We start from the raw sequence: 16,458 nt of genomic DNA, 5'->3' as shown, positions 1-16,458 counted from the left end.
GGAAGAAAGTGAAGGTCAGCAGCTTGGCAGGGAAAGGCTCCAGGCAGCAAACCAAGAGTGGATGCAAAACCCTGGTAGAGAAGGCTCCCTGTCCCTTGCCCTGCAGGAAATTCTTGAGGCCTGGGCAAGTGATTTTGGGCAGGAGCTCGGAGCTCTCAGCCCAGCTTGGATCCTGAGGAGAGCTGTGCTCTGTCCCTGCTCGTCCTCCCTGCTCCTTCTCCTACTGCCCGGAGGACCAGGGAACAGCCTGTGATGCCTGACCTTTGTGTGCTGGGCCCAGCACCCCTCCAGCAGGTTGAGAGGCCCATGGAGCTATGGCAAAAAGATTCATCCTGCTTCCCCATCCCTGTCATCTCAGAGCGCTCCTAGCTCCCCAAGTAATGCTGAGCTGAATGGTTGAAAGAGGGAGCCCTGGCTGTGTCAACAACCAGGAGAAAACTGGAAGCCATGGCAGGTATGTGCCAGCTAGGAAGCAGAATGGGACACCCTATTAATGTCAATGGGATGAGAGCTTTGAAGTCCCTGGGGCAGCTTTGACAAGATCTGCTAATTTGTGTTGGCCAGGGGGAAATGTGGGGCTGCAGAGACAGCTGAGATCTCCTATGGTGACATCAGGTGGATCAGAAGAGAAAGGCAGAGAGAGATGGAGTGAAGGGGAGAGAAAAGATGGAGAAGGGCTCTGAGGTATCTCAACTCTCTTCTTTCCAACAGTAAGAGCATCTTGAGAGAACCAGTGCAAAACCACAAATGGGAGGCAGCATTTCCCAATGTTTTCCTGTAATTCAAGAGTAGTTCCCCATATGGACCGGGTAAGGCTGGTGAGGGTTTGCACAGGGGAAGAAGAAGTATACGTTGATGAAAAGGCAGGACTTACCCAGCAGTCGCCCCAGGAAAGCCGTGAGGACGAGATAGCCGAGGTGCATGTCGAGACCGACCTGCCTGTTGGCTGAGTGAGAGAGAGTCAGAAAACCACCTCCCAGCCCCGAGATAACAGAGCTGCCGGAAACGACTCTGTTGGGGGAGCGGAGGAAGAAGCGGGGAAGAGAAGTGATCTGTTCTTCCTGTGCCTGAAATGCTCCTTCGGGGTTTCTCCCTCCTCCAGCAGCAACACCTGTGGCTCCCTCAGGGGCCCTGGGGGCCCCAGTCGTGGGAAGGGGCTGTTCCCGGTCAGCTCGCAGTGGAGCCCTCACCTCCCCAGCTAGAATCGCCTGCTCTTCTGCACACCCACTGCTGGGCCATTTGGGAGGTCAGGGGTTTCCTCCCCACTGAGGTTTCACATCTTCCTCTGGGGTCCTCAGCTCTCTGGGGACACTGCTATTTCTTCTGGGAACAGAAGTCTCCTCTATTTCTCTCACTTCTCCCCTTTCTTTCCTCACCTGCCTGGGAACAAGGCCTCTCCCCCAAATCCCCCAAAATAGGAGATGAACCCTGCCGTGCAGCAGCCCAGGAGTGCTGGCTGTGTCGTCTTCTGCTGGAATAACCGACAGTGCGAGAGAGGAACCTGGCAGCAGTGCTGCTGTTAGATGCCACAAACACAGAGATGACAAGGACAACCTACGCCTACTCTTGGGGAAAGGGTGAGGGGTCAGCAGGGAACAAGATGAGGGGTCAGTGGGTCATCCCCTATCCCAGGGAGCACATAGGGGACCCATTGGAGTGCTGCACTGTGAGGGGTGGGGATAGGGCAGCCCTGCACCCCAGAGCTGAAAGGGCATGTGAAGGGGTGGGCAGGTGGGATGCCCTACTCCCACCCCCTTTCCAGATCAACTCCAATGTGATCCCATGCACCAGTCATGGCAGAGATGACAAACTGTTCATTATCGTTAAGTTAACCTGACCTGAGTAGGCACAGACCCACAGAACTCAGGGTTCCCAGCATCTGGAGGGGCATAACCTGCTCTCCCCTTTTACCCTATTTGTTATCTCCAGCTAATGGTATTTTAATCAGCACTCTGTGGAGCCAGAGTCCCATTCTTACTGGGATCTATCTACACCCATGCTCCACCCCCATCGTTAAAAAACCCCACAATTCCAAATTTCTCCACAACCTCCCTGGGCATCCTGTGCCAGTGCTCCCTCACCCTCCCAGTGAAAAAGGGTTTCCTGGTGTTCAGACAGAGCCTCCTTTGTTTCAGTTTGTGCCAAATGCCTCTTGGCCTGTCACTGGACACCATGGAGAAGAGCCTGGCTCCACCCTCTTCACAGCCTCCCTTCAGATATTTGCACACATGGATGAGATCTCCCCTGAGACTTCTCTTCTCTGTGCTGAACAGTCCCAGCTCACTCAGCCTATCACCATGTCAGAGATGCTCCAGTCTCTTCATCATCAAAGTAGCCCTTTGTATGACTGTCTCCAGTATGTCTGTGACATGCAGTTCCCTAGTGAAAACACACACCCCCTCACCCTCTGCAGTCACCAGCACACCCACATTTGTGCATCCCTCAGACATCAGCACAGGCCCTCAGCCCATCTAATAGCCCTGCCTGGAGCCTGGGCCCTCTTGCCCAGCACCTGGGTCTCCTCCTTCTCTCTGGCTAGGCCAGCCTCATGTCCACTAGCAAACAGATGCATGCAATCACCCACTCCTCTCACAATCACCCCCACAATTGCAGATCCCTCAAACATTACCACAGTTTGGTAATATCAGCCTGTCTAATAGCCATGTGCTGGCCTTGGGCTCCCTTACCCACCCCTGTCTCAGACTTCAGAGACGGCTTTTCCTCGTGCTCACTGGCTAGGCCAAACTGAAATATGATAGCAAATGCCACATATGCACTCATGCACATCGGGTTCTGTTCACGAAGAAAAACTAGAAACACACTGAGGTCCCTCCAGTCACTGGTTCTTAGGCTTGCCACACATACAGGTGCAATGGGGTCCCTGCAGTTGCTGACAGCAAGAGGTGTGAGCCCTGTGACATGTTCTTCCCTCTCCAGTTGCGGGCACCCAGACTTGCCTTACACCCCAGTCCCTCCAGCTGCTGGCACAGAGACCGACAGGCCCTGTGACCAGAGGCCTCTTCTCCAGTTGCTGGCACTTAGACCTTGCAGCACACCCCTTGGGTCCATCCAGTTGCCGGCACCCAGGCCTACAATCCCTATGGCCATTGGTTGTTTGCCCAGTTACTGGCACCCAGATCCCTCTTTCACACCAGTCTCTCCAGTTCCTGGCACTCAGACCTTGCAGCACTCACACATGGGAAAGGGAGTGAAGATGGTTAAGAAAGGGTTTAATAAGAAGGCAGGGGGGACTGTGGTGATCAGGCACAGGGCTCCTCCCAACAAGTGCATGACCAGCCCCTGCTTAGGTACAGGTACCTCCTTTTCTCCTTCCTCTATTGCCTCCCCTTGCTCCTCCCCAGTCCTCTCTTTCCCCCCACCTTTGACCCTTCTCCTAAGTACTCCTTAATAAGTGTAGCCTAGTCCCACAGGACCCACCTCAAACATCCATAATTGTCATAAACTCAGCCTGACCCACTTCAGAGCCACACCCATAGTTTCCTCATGGCCCATCAATTAGAGGCTGCAGAGCTCTGCTCTCCCTCCTTGTCTCCCTTATCACTTACTCAGAGATTGCTGGCATTGTGTGCTTTGTTTATCACTTTCCCTTTTACTTCTTCTCCCCTTTGAAAGGAAAAGGGACTTGATCTGACAGCCTTAGTGAAGCAGCCACTCTCACCTTCCACATGCCCTGACAGTGGCCTCTGCTCAAGTTCCTCAGGTGTGTGAGTTCCTCAAGACACTGAAAGGCTCCTGTCCCAGGAGAAAATGGGGCCTTTTGAGACTAGGCTCTGGGGGCAAACCCCATGTTGAGCTCAGCCTTTCAAGTGTCTCCCTGCAATGCCTGCAGCAATGCTAAGCCATGGCAGTCACTTTTCAGGACACCTGAGAAGTTACAAACATGAAGGAAAAGGGAAAGACTGGCCAAATGAGCAACCAGTGTCAGAAGTAATGTGGGTGTGAAAAAGCACTCAGGTCACTTGAAATGTCATTGTGGAGGGAGTTAGTTTACACCCCCAAATTCCAACATATTTATTGTTTGACCTCCCAGATGTCCTGCATTTCCTGCAAGATCCTGAAACCTCTCACAGGTCTTTGGAAACATCCCAGCATGAAAACAGACCTGAATTCTACCTCCAGGTGGGATCCAAATGTTATCATTCTTACCCCATCCAGGTGGGCATGGGGCTTCTCAGCCACCTTCCAGTACCTCACAGAGACATTTTTCTCCAGGGACAGAGACTGAGCTTTCTTTGTCACCTCTGAAGGCCTTGCTGCAAACATCCGCTGTCATGGCCTACTGAGCCCCCTTCCCCAACAGTGGTCATTGATGGACGCTGAGGGAAGAGTCAGAGCTGGACAAGCAGCTGGGGTACTTCTCCTGAATACTCACTGCTGTGTCCCGCTCAGTTTCAGCGGCTCAGGGGTGTTCCTGAGTCTGCTGTGGCAATGCGCCCTGCTGGCAAGGAAGGCCAGCAGCATCCTGGGCTGCAGTAGGAAGAGTGTTGCCAGCAGGACAAGGGACCTGATCCTTCCTCTCTACTCAGTGCTGGTGAGGCCACGTCTGGAGTGCTGGCTCCATTTCTGGGCTCCCCAGTACAAGAAAGATGTCAGAGTGAGCCCAGCAAAATGGTGCAGGGACTGGAGCATCTTTCCTATGAGGATCAGCTGAGAGGGCTGGCAGTGTTCGGTCTGGGGAAGAGAAGGTTCTTTGGAAACCTTGGCAATGTGTTTAAATAGCTGATGGGAGGGAATGAAGAAGAGAGTCTTCTCAGTAGTGCCCACTGACAGGAGAAGAGGCAGTGGGCACCAGTTTAAAAACCCAACCAAACATGGTCCTGGGCAACCTGCTCTACCTGACCCAGCTTGAGCAGGGACTGCATGATCTCAAAAGGTGCCTTCCAGCATAACCAATTGTTTGACTCACTGAAATATGCTCAGATTTTCTCCCTGCTGCACAGGCTGGGGAGGCAGAGATCCAGCCTCACCACAGCGCCAGTGTGCGGTTCCGGGGCAGGATGAGCTTACAGCTACACACAAGCAGTGATGGGGAGGGAGTCGCTTCCCAGGGTACACCCTCCCCTTCTTGCGCAGTGCTGCACACTGAGGGCATGGATGTGGGCTCAGCACGCAGAGGTAGAGAGCGTTGTCCTGGAGCTCGGCATCCCGCACATGCAGAAGCACCTGGGAGGCCTCTGCAGACAGCACGGAGGAGAACCTCCCTGAATCCACATGAGCTTTGTACTTGCTCCCCCACAGCAGCATCTGAGGGGACTGGTTTGGGAGCTGCTGGTACCAGTAGACGTAGGGACTGGAACTGCTGGTGGAGAAATTGCAGTGCAGCGTTGTGTTGTGTCCTGCCTGGATGGTCCTTTCTGCTGGGAACTGGAGCACAGAGTTCTTCTGCGCATGACCTGTAAAGCCAGAAAGGAATTTCAACACACCCTGCATTCACCCAGCCTTCCCCTAACAATTTTGGCCATTCCTACACAGGCTGACAGCATTTTGTCAAATATGCCTGGGAGAGAAGTTTCCATTCCTAGTGTTGGACTCTACCCTAGCAGCTCTCTCTTTCTCTAAACACCTGTGCAAAAATAACCCATAGAAAGGTACTTGTTAACACTAGAAGGGATGTGCAGAGTCTTCTTCCTCCTTCCATCCCCATTACAGCTGACATCTCCCAGGTGATTTTCCATTCCCACCTGCAGTCCCTGCTCTCCCTACGGAATCACTCCCAGTTTCCTGCAGAGTCAAACTTGAATGTCCCCTCCCACCACTGGCAGGACAACCTCTTGCTCTGCTCCTCCCCAGCCTGAACGTGGCGTCTCACCAGAATGTGCCAGTCCCATGTCACACTCCCCCATGCACGGCACGTCCAGGGACGTCACAGAAAGAGGGAGCTGAAGCTTGCAGGTTCACCACTTCTCCTCCCTCTGCCAGCCCAAAGCACCCGCCAAACCTCAGTGCAGAGGGTGGAGCAAATCTCTCTCCCTGCTGCTGCAGACAGGCGGGCTTGGGACTCCACACCTCTGCCACGAGGAGGCTCTGTAGGGAGACTAATTAAAGTTGTTAAAGCGCACAGCCCAAGGAAAGACAGGCACCAAATCGCGACCCTTACTGCATTCCAGGTTTGCAAGGGCCAAGAGGAGGTTGTTCAGCACTGGCCAGGCTCATCTTTGGGCAGTCAGGCCACAGCTGGGCTTTTCTCAGCCCTCCAAGTCTGAAGGTGCTTGAGTATCCTCTCAAGCAGACATACTCTGGTGTCGAAGCGCTGCCTCTCAGCTCCAGGTCACATTGCCAGAAAAAAAAAGAATCATGTAAGAGCCTAAAGGAAGAGCTCAAGCCGCCTGCTGTCAGGCAAGAGGAGGCTGCAGGCTGTTTCCCGGCTTTTTGCTCCTCCTGGAGATCCCAACCAGCCCAACCAGCCCCCAGCAAGGGAGGAGTGTCCATGGTGAACTACTTCTGCCATCCAGTGCCCAACCACAGGCAGGGTGCACCCACCACTCTCGGGGATGGAGACAGGCCCCTTTGCACCACCCAACGTGCTCCTTGTCCCTCGGTAGAGTCTGAAAGGAGGTAGAACCAGGAACAGCCAAAGGCACTGCAAGCAGGAGTCTGACTCCCTGTCCCCACAGGGGTTTTCTCTCCCTTCTCCCAGGCCACGGATGAGGCTCTTCAAGGGAAACGTCTCTGGGAACAGCACCTGCTGTAAACACCCCTTCCCAGAGTCAGACACACCGCTTCTCTTTGGCAGGAGGACATCCAGCACAACCCTCTTTACTGCAACCTCCTCACTAACCCTTAGGGCATTATGATCGACCCCTTGCCTAGGGATGACACCTCCCAGAAGGGTGAGGTGATCACCCTATAAACTAGGGGTGTTTCTGCCTACAGGGGGATCAGACTCCTTACGGGATGCAGTGAAAAAGTACTTTGGGATCATGCAAAACATGGGATGTTTAGGGGAAGGAGCACAGACAAGGAAAGGAAAGGATCAAGGCTGCGGGGCACAGGGGCTGTGGGGCGTCGGCGGGCCCGGTGCCGGTGCCAGTACAGTCGAGGCCATGGCAGAAGGACGGTGGGCTGCCCTCTGCTCTCCAATGACTGCAGACCTGCCAGGAGTTCCCTTGTAGTACAACCATAGCTGCCACAACAGTCCCCAGCTGAGGCAGGGAAGAGGGCCCAACCTTTCCTCTCTGCCTCTGCAGCCTGCGAACATGGACTTTCACAGCTGTGTCAGCTCCTACAGCCACACAGGCCTCTCTGGGGACCGACTGGGCCCAGGACCCCATGCCCAGAGGCCTCTTTCCAGCTCTCACTCACCTCAGACCTTCAGCCCCGCAGGGCAACTTAGCTGATCTCTTCGTGGCTCTCTCCTGAGGTCTGAGCTTGAGTCTCAGATGTGTCCTTCAACAAGTGCCCAGCTCAAGCTTCTCTCCTATCTCCTGGACTTACTTCAACACCAAAGGCTCTCAGTCTGAGGTTAAGGGGAATCCTGTGCAACAAGCTCTATGTCCTGAACACCAGCCACTGTGGGATACACTTGAAGGCATCTGTGACAATCAGTATCTCCTTCTCATGTTGGTGCCGAGGTGGAGCTGCCAGCTCTACAGGATGCCTTTCCAACACCAGCAGGAGCGCCTTGGAAGCGGGCTGTGGAGCTGGAGGCTTCAGTTTGTAATTGTGTATCTGAGCCTATTTACAAGGTTACCGGCAAGAAACCACTTCTGCTTGTGGTTTCAAAGCAAAGGCTTGTGTTCGCACTGTACCAGTTGGGTCTTTCTGTTCTAACAGGGCCCGGCTACATCAGAGGGGTGGAAGAGATCCCCAGCCCCTGCCCGTTGAGCAGCAGCAGTGCCCGGTTCGTGCGGCAGGACCGAGGGCTGCCCGGCTGCCCGTGGGCAGGAGGGTCTCTGCTGCCCGCCTCCCCGTGCAGAGCAGAAAGGCGCTGCTCCTCGCCGGGAGCCAGCGGGGCCGGCGGCTGCAATCGCTCCTTCCCGGGCACGGCCGGACACCGCCACCGCTCCCGTCGCGATTCATTCCGCGCCACCGCCACTGTGGCGGGGGATTTCAGCCTGCCTCCCGGTGGGAGTGCGGGGGTGATCGGGGGGGGGGGGAGGGGCGGGAGAAGGTTTCTGCCCGGTGGGCGGCTCTGGAGCCGCGTCGGGGGGACCTCCCGGGGCTGCGGGGCCTCGGCGGGGGCTGCGGGGCCTCGGCAGTCCCGGTGCCGGTGCCAGTACCGATGCCGGTGCCGGTGCTGAAGCCAGTGCCGGTGGGGCGGGGGAACCGCCCCGGGGCCGGGCGGGGCCGGGCGGGGCGAGGCGGCCCCGGCGGGCCGAGCGGCAGCGCCCCCTGGCGGGCCCGGCCGGGGCTGTCCCCCCGCCCCCGACACACGCGCCCGGCCCCGCCCGCGGCGGTTCGTGCCCGGCCGCAGCCCCGGCTCCTCTCCCCGTGTCTCCCAGGGCGCAGTAATACACCGCCGCGTCCCCGCGCCGGGGCCGGGCGAGCCGCAGGGCGCTGGACCGGCGGTCTGCCGCCACCGACAGCCGCCCCGGAGGGTCCTGCAGATCTTTGGTGCCTTTGTGACCGCTCACGATGAATGCGGGGCCTCGGCCCGGGAGGTGACGGAACCAGTAGATGGTGTCCCCGGTTTGCATGTTGGGGTGCGAGCAGTTGATGCTGATGCCGGTGCCCTCGGTGGCCTCTGCCGACGGCTCCTGCTGCACCTGGGCTCTGCCCGCAGCCACTGCCGAGGAGAAAAAGGAGAAAAAGAAGAAAAACCAGTCAAACCCTGCTTTGTGCCCAGCCCTGCCTGCTGTTTCCCAGACCAAATCCCGCAGAAGCAGTCAGGAACAAAGAGAGATGATGAGGAGAAGAGTTTCCAGAGGATGTCAACATGTGCACTAATGGAAGTGTCCATTAATAGGTGGTGGCGAGATGAATGCGTGAAGGATAGCTGGAAGGGTGGAGGCGTTGAAGAAAAAAAGGGGGATAAAGGAAAGAGAGAAATAAAGTAGCGAGGGGGAAGGGATGACCGCATGAGTTATACGGCAAGACACAGAGGAAAGGAAGGAAACAGGGAGGCCTGGAGAAAGGCTAGAGCGATGAGTTTTCTGGGGGAACGTGGGATGGCAGCAGAGGGAGGGCTGGACGGGAGGATGGTTCGGGGGCAGAGGTCCGTGAAGAAGCCAGAGGGAACGGCAGGCTCGAGGGAGCTGCGGGGGCCACCCCAGGCCCAGGCCCAGCCCCGGCCGCCGCCGCCAGCCCCACGCACCCAGGAGCACCGCGGCCAGCCCCGCCAGCCCTGCGCCCCGGCACCGCCGCATGCCGCCGCTCCGCCGCCCGCGCCTCGCTGCCCCCCGCCAGCCCCGGCTCTCTGCTCCGGCACCGCCGCCTCCTCTCCGCCGCCTCCTCTCCTCTCCTCTCCGCCGCCACCAGCTCCGCCCCGGGGCTGAGCCCTGCGCCGGCGCCGCCCGGGGTCTCGCCCGGGCTAAGAGTGCTCGGTGGCTCTGCAGGGCCACAAGCTGCTGTCCTGGGAAGTGGACTCTTCCCCTCCTCCAGCCAGGGCTCCCCAGCAAGAACAAGCGTGCACAGTGCCCGCTGCAGCCGGGGACAGCTGCAGGGCCCTGACCCAGGAGATGGACCAGCTTCCCATGGCTGTCTCCCAGCTCAGGGGCTGGAAACAGCAGCCACTGATTCCCTGTGGATGGCAGCGAGGAGGCTGAGAGCCTCCCTTCAGCTGCCCCTCCGCAGTCCCAGCACAATGGCTAAGAGTTGTGCTGTGGCAGAGGGGGCGTGAGGGCACATGTGCCCGTGGGCGTGCAGGGGTCAGGGAGGGCAGGGGCAAGGTGGGAATTTCACAGTCAGAATGTAGGTGAGAAGGGACCTGCAGAGGTCATCTAGATCAACCCCCTGTTTGGAACAGATCCCGTTAGTTCCAGGTTGCTCAAGGTCACATTCAGTCTGTTCTTAAACACCTTCCAGGATGGACATTGTACAACCTGGGAAACCCGTTCCTTTTCTCACTATTTCTTTTAGCCTATTGCTTAATCAGAACTCCCCATGTCCTGTCTCCTGGGCACTTCCAGAGACTAGGTCCATCTTCTCTGTCACCTCTGAAAAAGCAGTTGTGGAAAGCAAGAAGGTCTCCCCTGAGCCTTCTCTTCTCCAAGATGGGCAGGCCCAGTTCTCTCACACTCTCCACGCACGTCATGTTTGTCAGCCCCCTAATCGACTCAGTGGCCTTTGTTGCACTCACGTCAGTATGTCGATACCCTTCTTAGAGCAGGGAGCCCCAACCTGGACGCAGTACTCCAGATGTGGTCTCACAATGGCCAGAGGGGCAGGGTCACTTTCCTGGACCTGCTGGCAACACTTTGACTAACACAGCTCAAGATGCAGTTGACCGTCTTTGCTGCAAGGGCACACTGCTGTCTCATGTTCAGCTGGGTGTCTCCTAAAACCACACATGCTTTCCTGTGGATCTGTTTCCCAGGCAGCCAGCCCCCAGCCTGCGTGACTGCATGGGTTGGTTCCTCCATCAGATGCAAAACCTTGCCCTTACTCTTTTTGGCTTTCAGGAGGTTCCAGTCAGCCCAGTTTTCCAGCCTGTCCAGGTCCTCTGAACAGGAGCCGTGTCCGACAGTTCCGGCCCGTTCCCCTTGCTGGGTGTTATCCAGAGACTTGCTGGGAGTTCCCCACTGCCCAGTACTCATGGCGTTCATGAAAACATCAAACAGTATTGGTCCTACTGCTGATCCCTACTACTAGACCCCACTAATACGTGTCAGCCATCTGGGCTTTGGACCAAGGTCAGAACTCTCTGAGCCTGGTAGTACAGCCAGTTTTCCACCCACCTTATCACTGAACGCATTTGTCACTGATTTGGTCATAAAGGAAGTATGAGAGAGGCTGTCAAAGGTCTTGCTAAACTCTAGATACACCCCTCCCCTCCCCTCCCCTTCCCTTCCCTTCCCTCCCCTTTCCTCCCCTCCCCTTTCCTCCCCATCCCTCCACTCAGGGATGGCCAGCACATGGTCAGCAGGATTCCTCAGCCTTTCTCCCTGCCCATAAAGCCATCCCCATCCTTTTGAACTCTCTAGCACTGGGGAGAGCAGCTGTGTCCTGGCCTGGAGAGGCAGGCAGGGGGGACTGCCAGCCATGCTGAGGCACTCCCAATGTTGTTACACTGAATTCAACCGAGGATCCAAGCTGGAGTGAAACCATCCTTGCTGGGGCCTGAAATGGGCAGCAGCGGAGTGTGAGCTTTGGAAAGGAAAAGGAGGGCTCAGGAGACAGGGGCTGCATTGCAGTGCCCCTTCCCTGGACAGATCTCTAGCAGGCTGGTGCCATCACCGTTGGGCTGCGCTCAGGCTCCTTCTGACCCTGGGAACCTGCTGCCCTGTCGTGCTCATGGAGAGAGCAGTGGAGAGTGTCTCTCTCTGCCATGAGCAGCACATTCCCTCGTGATGAGTGACACACAAGGACACACACACACACAGAGGCTCATGCACACCCGCATGGAATTATGCACAAATTTGTGCTCCCACGTGCATTCACACAAACCTGGCTGCTTACAAGTACACACAAGACAGGAACAGACATTGGAACACAACAGCCCATGGACTGTGCTGAAGATCCCTGGGGACTGGGCAGTGTTAGGCAGGATGGAGTCAAAACGTAGCAGCACAACGCATATACCTGGGGAGGCAACAACAGGTGACCAGGAATCAGAGTGAGCTGAGGAGGGAGGGAAAGAGAAGGACATGGCATGTCCTCATGCACGAGAGCCCATGGTGTCCAGCTGAAGATTGCTGGCACTTCTTCCTGAGAATGACACTGCAAACAGCCCCACCAGACTGACCCAGGCTGATGTCACTTGCCTGCTTGGACCCGTCCAGCCCTTGAGCTGAGTCTTCTGCCCGCACTGCTGCATTCCTGCCCAAGAAATCCCAGGGCCTTTCATCCCAGTGCTCAAGAAGCCTTCACTGGGGAATGGTCATGGCACAAACCTGGACATGAAAAGGCAACAGTGCAGGGAATCAAAGCACAGCCCATATCATTAGCTGTGATGGTTTGCATTCAAGATGAGCTTGTCAGAAAATTGTTACCTCTGCAAAGGGTGCCTCTGGTCCTGCGGCAATGAAGGGCAGGCATAAAAGCCAGCCCAAGTCCCTGCTCTCCCATCCACTTCTCTTGCCTCCTTCTCCTTGGGAGCCAGGTGAGTCTGAAGCCCCTTCTCCTTCTTTTCCAAAGCGAGATCTTTTCTCGATGGACATCTCAGCTGATATTGGCTCTGGCCTGTGCTGGGAATTGAATTTTCCTGTCATGAGAGAGGGAAGCAGTGAGAAGGTCTGCTTAGAGAGAGGCTGGGATGTGGCTGAGGTGGCTTTTGGTTTATGAATTCAGAGAGAGCCTCCCTGTGCCAGGCTACTCTTTGTAGGGCAATGAAGACTGTGTGGCTCCTGGCACACCTTCCAGCTCCCCACTCAGTAGTGGCCTTGTCTCCTTTGTGAGAGTGTAACCAGGCTGCTCCTCAAGCACCCTTGTACTGTGCTTCCTCCCTGTCCTTTCTCCCAGGTGCACCTCCAGCCCAGAGACATGTCCTGCTACAACCAGTGCCTGCCATGCCAGCCCTGCGGCCCCACCCCACTGGCCAACAGCTGCAATGAGCCCTGTGTCAGGCAGTGCCAGAACTCCACCGTCATCATCCAGCCCTCTCCCGTGGTGGTGACCCTGCCCGGCCCCATCCTCAGCTCCTTCCCGCAGAACACCGTTGTGGGCTCCTCCACCTCCGCTGCTGTTGGCAGCATCCTCAGCTGTGATGGAGTGCCCATCACCTCTGGGTGCTGTGACCTCTCTGGCATTTCCAGCCGCTACGGTGGCAGAAGGTGCCTCCCCTGCTAAAGACGCTGGGCAAGCCCCAGGGAGACACCTTGAGGAACTCAGAACACGGTGCTGGGCAGAGGATCGATCTTCTGGGTTTTGTTTTCAGCATAGCTGACCGACCTTGCCTTTCTCTCCCTTTTCTTTGTTTGCTTTGGTTCCCCTTGGCAGCAAGCTCCCACCAAGGCCAGCCTGGTGGGGCCCGTCTCCCTCTATGGGGCAGGCAGACAGACATCATGCAGGAACTTCTCCACATCCAAGGAGCGCAGACTCTCGGCTGCCCCCAGGGCTCCCTGCACTGCTGTCCTCCACTCGGAGTGACTTTGTTTCCCTCTTTTGACTCATTAAAGTTCTGCTGCATTCAAGCCTGGCCTCCATGTGGTCCTTCCCTCTGTGGGCACTCCCCAAGCTGCCAAAGGAGAAGGGTGTTGCTGAGGGGTGGAAGGGGGTGAGGGCACAAGGAGACCCCTCTCCATTCACAGAGGAATGGGAGGTTGGGGCACCCTGCCGTGGCTCCTCTTTTGGGCACCATCCCTTGGAGCTGAGGAAGACATCCCTGGCTGCTCTGCTGCCAGTGACCATCAGGCCTTGCCTTGCTGTGTGTCTGCCCACAAATGCCCAGAAAGGCAGGAAGCCCTGAGGGGTCAGCAGCCCCATGAGCTCTTGAGGAAGGGCGTTGCTCTTGCAATGGCCAGAGCTGTGCTGGGGTGGCAGGGTGTGGGGCTCCGGGAGATGATTTGCTTTGCAGAATGGCAGGCATGGTAAAGCAGGGAACAGCCCTTGGGATGGCCCATAGCCGCTACTCCACCTTCTTCTTCCCTCCACCACCCAATCTAGGGGCCATGGCCAGCAGGCCTTGGCAGGGATAAGTCGCCCATGCTGCTGAATGTGTTGGGGCTGGAAATTGGAGCTAAGCATGTGGGAGCTGAGGGCAGTCAGCATAGAAATGGGGGCAGTGAAACGGTGTATTTCTGAGAGAGTTCAAATTGCTCTGATACAGAGCATGCAGGAGAACGTGAAGATCAGCAGGGACGAGGGTACTGCATTCACTTCCCAAGACAGCTGCAGAGCTCTTGACTGCTTCATTCGTCCCCCCAGAGAATTTGTGCTCAGGAATTGGCTGCCATTCTCAGGAGAGAGGACTTTTTACATGTAGATCTGATCCCTTCTGATCGGTGGAAATGTCACTTGGCAGCCGCTACAGTCTCATATCCTATTTCCTGCATGAAAATCCAGATGACTTGACAAAAGTGTACAAGTGGAAGACCAGAAATCCCCACAGAAATGTCCTGCACCAAGAGGGATCATGTCTAATGAAGCATATCTCAGAATGACTGAAGGCCAAAAGATTTATAAAGGCCTTTCACTTCCATGTCTGAAATATCTTTTCCTTAGTCATGCTACTAATAAGCATCATCATCATCTCATGTGGACTTCCTATGCTACCACACTAAGCCTTGTAATAAGCGGAAGGTACCTCTCATCCTTCGCAATGATGATACCATCTGCAATTATCCTTGTTGAAGAGGGAGGGATGGCATTTCTTCTGACAGACGAGTAAGCTCTTTGGCCAAAGCACTGCCAGAGCGCTGCTACTGGCTCTTGGCATGACCCCTGGTTTGGCTGCCCAACTGAGGAGATCCTGGAAAGGCAGGAAAAGGGCACAGAATCCGTGCAGGCTTTACACTTCAGACTAAGGGCATTGTTGCCAGAGGTTTGGGTTTTTTTAATGGTGATTTAAACCACCTACTGGCTCAGTCGGATGCACAGTGTTTTCTGAAACTTGTACAGAATTTAACAACAGAAATGCTATGGTTGTTGCAGAGATCTCTGGGGACAAAAATAGTAATATTCTGCAGACGGACATCTTTGCTGGGAACGCCAACCCCACTCCAGTCCACACGAGCAATAAAACTGTGGGCTACAAGGTGCTGGGCCCTTCTCAAAATCTGGGGTAGGAACCACTATCCAACATTTGTATTTTTCCTGCTTGGACTCGGTACATGTCTGTCTCTTAAGGCTGAGAAGAGACACCAGGCATCGTGCATCATTCACAGTTTGGCCTGGCGTGATTTACCACGGAGAAGGAGCAACAATATCTCCTTCTGTAGGGACAGAAGTGTTGGTTGGATGGAGATAAACAATCAGAGTGCCGTGTCAGAGTTCATCCTCATGGGCCTCCCCCATGTACCAGAGATGAGCGTGCTTCCCTTCTTGTGTTTTTCACCATCTATACCTTCACCCTCCTGGGCAACCTCCTCATCCGGCTAATTTTGACAGCTGACTCCAGGCTGTGGGCACCCGTGCATGTTTTCCTGGGCGAGCTCTCTTTCCTGGATCTCTGCTTCTGCAGTGTCTTCCTTCCAAAGATGCTGGAGGGCTTCCTCAAGCCACTGGGCATACCCATCTCCTTCCACAGCTGCGTGGCCCAGCCGTACTCCTCCCAGCTGCTGGGCAGGGACCAATGCTTCCTCTACGCTGTCATGTCCTATGGCCACTGCTTGGCTCTCTGCAACCCTCTGTGCTATGGGGCCATCATGCATCGGGCTGTGTGCGTCTGGCTGGTGGCGGGGACTTGGCTGGCCAGTTCCCTGCTCCTGCTCCACATGCAATAATCACCTCCCATTTGGCTTACTGTGGGCACATCCGCCACTTCTTTGGTGATCTGCCAGCCCTCCTGGCCATGGCTTGTGCTGGCACATCTGCCAACAAGGCTGTGATCGTCTTCAGTATTGGGGATGTGACCCTTGGCTGCTTCCTCTCCATCCTCACTTCTTACAGGTGCAGAGCGAGAACCATCCTGCAGATCTGCTGTGCAGAAGGCAGGCAACGAGCTTTCTCAACCTGTGCTTCCCATTTCACTGCCATGGCCTGTTTCCATGGTCTGTGTGTCTTTCACCTACATGGGAAGTGACCTTGAAAGGGTCACTAGACAGAGTGGTGGCTGTTCTTTACACCGTTCTTACTCCCCTGCTGAACCCCTTGGTTTACATCCTAAGAAACAAGGATGTGAAAGCTGCTGGTATTTGTTCACATCCAGTAAACAACTGGCAGGGTTGTAGTGTTTGACAGTGGAAACAATGACTAGAGCTGTTTCCTTTGAAGAAAATGCTTTAAAGCTCGACTGACCAAGATGGGGTAACCCTTCCATGGATGGGATCAGTACAGTGACTTGTGCCCTGGCAAGGGGGCAACACTTTCTTACTGTGCTGTGGGAGTGACTGAGCACTGGCATAGGTATCCCAGGGAGTCTGCTGATTCTCCCTCCTTAGAGATATTCAAAAACCACCTAGACATGGTTGTGGGCAACTGGCTCTAGGTGGCCCTGCTTGAGCAGGGGGGGTTGGACCAGATGACCTCCAGAGGTCCCTTCCAACCTCAAACGTCCTGTGATTTTCTCATTCTGTGAGAGCAGCTGATGGTGAGCAGCTCAGGGTTCCCAGCATCTGAAGGGATGTAAGATCACCTATACTATCCTCTTTCTTTCTAGTGCTAATAAATGGCATTTTAAGGAATGCTTTGAAGAGGCTGGGTGCCTTTCTTACTGGGATCAGTCAGTGTATCAGGTTTGCA

The 16,458-nt window shown here is 55.6% G+C and overlaps 1 protein-coding gene and 1 pseudogene across 1 annotated transcript; both read left to right on the top strand.

Moving 5' to 3' along the window:
* The first annotated feature begins 12,600 nt into the window (after positions 1-12,600).
* LOC143169266 (feather keratin Cos1-1/Cos1-3/Cos2-1 pseudogene) lies at positions 12,601-12,906 on the top strand (annotated as a pseudogene).
* Positions 12,907-14,696: 1,790 nt separating this feature from the next.
* On the top strand, positions 14,697-15,954 carry LOC143169213 (olfactory receptor 10G4-like). Its single transcript, XM_076356494.1, is given in 4 exon segments — positions 14,697-14,839; positions 15,080-15,477; positions 15,480-15,800; positions 15,803-15,954. Coding segments are annotated over 4 exon segments (1,014 nt in total).
* The last annotated feature ends 504 nt before the right edge of the window (positions 15,955-16,458 follow it).

Source organism: Aptenodytes patagonicus, chromosome 20 (assembly GCF_965638725.1).
Source record: "Aptenodytes patagonicus chromosome 20, bAptPat1.pri.cur, whole genome shotgun sequence".
NCBI lineage: Eukaryota > Metazoa > Chordata > Aves > Sphenisciformes > Spheniscidae > Aptenodytes > Aptenodytes patagonicus.
The sequence above is the reverse complement of the archived record's forward strand: the minus strand, read 5'-3'. Positions and strand labels throughout refer to the sequence as shown.